The sequence below is a fragment of the Carlito syrichta genome, unplaced genomic scaffold (genome assembly GCF_000164805.1).
Source record: "Carlito syrichta isolate Samal-C Ts95f unplaced genomic scaffold, Tarsius_syrichta-2.0.1 Scaffold279737, whole genome shotgun sequence".
Lineage (NCBI taxonomy): Eukaryota > Metazoa > Chordata > Mammalia > Primates > Tarsiidae > Carlito > Carlito syrichta.
In genome coordinates this window covers 532,856-538,688 of record NW_007223833.1, presented here as the reverse complement: position 1 = coordinate 538,688, position 5,833 = coordinate 532,856, and the positions used below count along the sequence as shown (strand labels likewise).

The 5,833-nt window shown below is 35.7% G+C and overlaps 1 protein-coding gene across 1 annotated transcript in view; it reads left to right on the top strand.

Annotated features, from left to right (window-relative positions):
• PLA2G4A (phospholipase A2 group IVA) overlaps positions 1-5,306 on the top strand; it is a 123,869-nt gene extending 118,563 nt beyond the window's left edge. The window contains exon 17 of the mRNA XM_008052537.1: positions 4,703-5,306. Within this exon, the coding sequence (XP_008050728.1) occupies positions 4,703-4,834 (132 nt within the window). The 3' untranslated portion in view covers positions 4,835-5,306. The remainder of the gene's footprint in view (positions 1-4,702) is intronic.
• The last annotated feature ends 527 nt before the right edge of the window (positions 5,307-5,833 follow it).

The window sequence follows — 5,833 nt, the reverse complement described above, 5'->3', positions numbered from 1 at the left end:
TGTTGCCCAGGCTAGTCTTCAACTCCTGGGCTCAAGCAAACCTCTCACCCTAACTTTCCAAAATGCTGGAATTACAGACATAAGTCACCACACTCACCCAGTTTTTCTAATTTTTACTTTCTTCATTTGTAAAGGGAAACGATGATATGCCTCTTGTAAGATTGAGATGAGGATTAAGTAAAAGACTTAAGACTTGACATATATTAGACACTCAGTAAATTGAAGCAGTTAATTTAATAATGACAATAATTATTATTATTGTTCATATTTTAATGCTTTTAACTATAAATTATAAACCATTTAAAGACAATGGCTTGATTTATTTGCTGTGTATCCTCTAGAGACACTGATCACAATACCTGGCACCTAATATAAATGTGTAGTAAAATTTTCATGATGATGTTTAAACTGTCATTGACTTACAGGTATAGCAAGTTTCAAGATACAAGTGGCTTTGGTTGGAGGCAGAGTTCCTGACCAAGGAAAATCTATACATAGTATGTGCCTGGCGATGTAGTGTGGCTACATACCCCAGTCACAAACCAAACTTTAATTTGGAAGGAATTTGCCTTCTGAGATCTCCTTTCAAGGATCTATTGATTCAGTTACCTCAGGAAAATATATTGTCTCCCAATCTCACTTATTCAATGTTTTAACTTAATGGGCCCACCTATTCTAAAACCTAGAATGTGTGTCAGTTTATTCAGCATATGCCAATTAAAGTTAATGATGAACTGTCAAAATTCTCAAATAATTCTATAAGGTGTTAAATGTTATGTGTTCATTAAAATTAAGAGCAGCATATATCCAGAATAGTGGTACTTAGTTCTTAATATAATGATATTTCATCATATTGATAAGAGTGTATAGTAGGTATAGGCCAAAGTTCTAATCTTTCATAGAGTAATTTAGAAGTGTATCATCATGTAACATTGCCTAATATGCTAGGCCAAAATCGTCTACCTTTAATGTTATCTGTAATTTCTTTCCATCTCATGTATTCATTCACTCAGTACATATTTACTGAGTATGTAGGGTACCAGAAACTGTTTTAAGGAACAGGGATACAGTAAAAGACAACATAGAAAGAAGGAAAAGTTTTGTGTGCTTAAAATAAGCCAAGTATTTCCCCCCAGATATTCAACTCTTAAAACTCATCTATACGGTGAAGGTTTAAATGTGTTTTCTATAGGTGAGAAAGCTGAGTCATGGATTATTTAGGCAGATTCCTGGAAGTCACAATTATGTGGGGAGCTGAGATGAGGCCACGAGTCTGTTCTTACTCTTTCCTCACTTTTGAAGCATCTATTTCTCAAGCCACCTTGTTTCTTACTGTTCCCCAAACACAACCTCCTCTCCAGTCAGACCAGCTGATTCCCAGATATCTCCTATGCACACCACGACCTTCCATCTTCAGCGTTTTTTTATGCAGCCACTCTTCTCCAGAGAGTGCCCCGTCTTTCTCTCCGCTTATGAAACCCTGCCTGTTCTACTCAACTCAGGTCTCATTGTCCCCATTGAATTTTATCTTGTGTCATTCAACCTGCAGTGAGCATTTTCTGTACAATTATTAATTTTTTCAAATATTTATTATGCACCTTCCATGTTCTAAGTACCAGGATAAAAAGAGGACAAGACTAATAAAATCTCTGCTGTCATGACATTTCTGTTCTTATTGGGATGGCACACATTAGCCCACAAATTCACAGTAATTAAGGCCAAAATATCAACTCGTATTCTTCTATAATTGTAATTGTTTTACTTCTCTCCCAACATATACTGTAACTTCCTCTCTTGGGCTTATTTTGTGTTTTCTGTTGTGAGATCTCAATATTTGTAGTTACTTAGAATCTCATGTCACCAAATTTGTTTCGTTTGAGGGAGGGGAAGCCCACATTTTACATGTTTTTCTTCCTTCTTATTCTCTGCTTTTATTGCCAAAGATTTAAATGATCTAGTTAAACAATTAGGAGGCTATTGAATGGCTCAAGTGAAAGATGACATGGGTCAGGCATAAGGATGGACAGTGGGGATGGAAACAGGTGAGATATGAGGGCTACTGATAGGATAAAGCTGATGGGAAGGATTTGGAACCCCAGCAACTTTCAGGGGAGAATGAAAGAGGAAATGAGATATAAACACTATTTAAGATTACTCTTTAACATAATAAAAATTAGAATGATTTAAATTAGGAATATTGCATTTTTAGATACATCTGGTGTTACCATGCAGCATGCCCAAAGGTTTGAGTTTGTAAATGAATCCAGTACTTCTGTTTATATCACAAAATTATAACTCCCAGGAACGTGGTATTTTTTGCAGTAATCTGAAAAACCTGGTTAGTAGTTTTATGGTGTGAGTATGCCACCTTGTGGTTCAGCTTGCAAATTCTAATTGGGCAGCACAAATACTCATTTTCCTCTATAAGAATGGCTTATTTACTAGAAATACCAGCTGAGGTGCAATTATGGTAAATCCACTAGTTTCATGATATTGATATTGATTTTTTAATGCTCATAAATTCATTATAAATGAATCAACAGCATTGTCAGTATAGTTTTTCCTGTGGTTGTATTTTAAATATAAAACTTTTTAGATGTTTAGGAAGTAAATAGTTGATTTTTCATGAATTAAGAAAGGTAGATTTATTAAAGGGAAGCTACATTGTGAAGGACACAGCAGCAGTGAGAGTATCTGCTGACTGCCTAAATAGTTGATTTTTATTTTCCTTGGGTACTTAAGTTAGGGCTGATGTTTCTTGGGTTGCTGTGAAGGAGAAACCAACTGATGAACTTGTTGATGTGGATCTCTAGAAAGGCAGGGAGATTATTAAATGAGGTAGCAGGACACTTTGAATAGCAGAACCAATTTGCTGATTTGTACAATAAGCTCACTCTTGACTATATACATGGCATGTTTATTTCTTGTAAACTTTACAGCCACACTTCTAATTTAGAGCTCCTAATTTTCATCACATAGGATCATTTTAAAAATAAAAACAGTAATAGAAGCTAGTTAGAGAATATTTCCTTTGTGACAGGCTTTATGTAAAGCACTTTATATAAATGATCTCCAATCTTCATAAAATCCCCGAATTAGTGTTATTACTTTTATTTGTGAAGAAGAAGAAACAGGCTCAAACATGAAAGCTAATTTCCCTCCATCTCACACAGCCAAGATTGTGATTCAGGCCTTCGGTCAAAGTCTCCTTCATAGGTCTACAGCATCTTCTGTGACACAGAATTATGTTACCCTTTTTCATGGGAAAAAAGGATACCCACAAACATCTGCTTTACGTAAGAGACTCAGTCACATTTGAGCTCATTTTCTCCAGAAGATAATTATACATATAACTTTCAAAAAATAAACCATATAAAAGAATCACAGTCCTGTGATTACTCCTTTGCCAGGATATGACTGCAGTTGTAAAGTTACTATTACAGAATACAGAGAGGCTTGACCATTGGGCCTGACATGAAGTCACAGGATCTTAATTGCATGTTAGCACACTGAGGTCTCATATCTCTCTCTTCCAGGCAGTGAATTTGCATGTGGGGATGGGAAAACCCTCTGTGCATATGTCTCCAGGGCCAAGAAGGTCACAGTGGCTCTGAGTGAGAGCAGACCATGGGGTTCTAAGCTGCTCAGAGCTGCCAAGTATTCCCTGTTGTGGCAGAGGATCAAAAAAGCATATAGATAATACCTACCTATGTGTACTATAGGACCAAAAAGGGCCATAGATAGTACCTATCTATGTGTACTATTGTTAAGCTTAACAATCCCAGGGTAGAGAATTAAGGGGATTGTGGAATAACCCTGTGACTTGCCTCTGTTTCTTGGTGCCCTGAACATCGATATCATTGTTCCTTAAGATGAAATCCTATAGTCCTATCCCAGGGAATGGGGTCTTCCAGATTTTAACAGGTTTCTAAAGCAACAGCAGAGTCAAGGTTGCTAGTGAGGTCGCTCTTCCAAAGCCCATCTCCATTACTCTGCAGTAACTGCTTCTACCAAATTCCAAATGTTTTATTTTTTCTCCAAATTCTTATGTTGGTTTCATACCAGAAGCAGCATATAACAATTGCTACAGCAGTTCTTAGAGTGGTAGTTGCCTATGTTTTCATCTGGTAACCATTACTTTGAGTGTATATTAAGATTATTCTGAATAAAAAGTAGCAATTTATTTTCATCAGTGAAATTACAGAGCATGGTGTTCCTAGAAAGAGGACACTTGTTTTATAACAGTGTTTGTTCAGTTGAGGATGCAGGGTAGTTCTTCAACAGTGCCTTCTCTCCTCACTGAGTTTTTACTTTCCTGAGGTCTTTCATTTTCACTTGTCCACCAACTATAAAAAAAATCAATTATAAATGCAAACTACCTATTTCTTTCCCATTATCACCTTTCTTATGATGGGCAGAACCAACATAAATTCACCATGTTACAAATTTATTCCCAACTTTATCAGCACAAAATCTGGACTTTCCAAATACTTTCTCCTTTCTATGGTGGGGGAGGGAAGAGTAGCTGGTTCTGAGCTTAACGAGTGTAATTTAAATGTGTGTGGATGACTCATAGATTTATCTTCATATATTTCAAAAAGAATACTCTAATAAAAAGATCAATGAGATTTTTATTTTAATCAAAATTGTTTAAATGAGTTCAGAGCTGCACTAATTACCCATCTTCTGCCTCTATTTGCAGGTGATAAAGGATGCCATGGTTGAAAGCATTGAATATCGAAGACAGAATCCATCTCGTTGCTCTGTTTCCCTCAGTGATGTTGAGGCAAGAAGATTTTTCAACAAGGAGTTTCTAAGTAAACCCACAGCATAGTTTGCAGACTGGAAAATGCAGCACTTTCAATTGGCAGGGCAGTTTGAAATTCCATGACAACTGGATTTAAAAGCACAGTACGGATAATTGTACTGATCAGAAAGGACTGGCTGATACTCAAAGTTGCAGTTATATAGCTGCATGAGAATAATACTACTATAAACTTGTTAGATTGACAAATGGTGTTGGTCATGTAAGATATACTTAGCTACATTTTCTGTTAGTATGAATTTCCTGATGCAATTGGGGACATATACTGTATTTTTAAGCATTTCTCACCAACTTTCTTACATGTAGTCTTTTTTTAAAAATATGGTTTTCCTTTTTATATATTTAATAGTTCAATCTCAATACATAGGACTTCCAATTGTGTGTGAATATTATTCACTGACCAGATTTATTCATTCCATGAGACAACACTATTTTTATTTATATATGCATATATACATCTAGGAAATAAAAACATCACTATGCAAATTAACATGAGATACTGAGTTTTTTGTTATTCTTTTTGATGAGATATTGTACTATTGCTATTAAAGATTCTCAGATTCACTGCTTTTAAACACAAATGTTGTTAATCCTAAATTCAGATGTAAAACTTTTAATTTCAGATCATGGTTGTTTTCTTAAAAGAGAAATATACAATTTGATCAGCAAGTGGACTATATTCATTCAGTAAAGAGAAAAAAGTACATAATCACTTTTAATGTCATCAGGGTCCTCGCCTTTGCTTACTTCCTCTGCCAACAGTGCTCTTTTCTTGGATATCATCGTCAACATTTCACTTTGCTGATATCCTGGATTGGTTATCCACCAACCAGTGTAGTTAACCCTAGAAATAATCCAGAAAAGTGACAAGAGCTGAAATGGGCTGCCTTTTGCATCTGCAAGATTTGTCTTAGGGGAAGTCTGTATTGCACCACGATGGTTTCAGTAGCAGTTGAACAGCTATGGCTCAAGATTGATGATCCAAAGCTAAAGGTTTTTCTTTCCTTT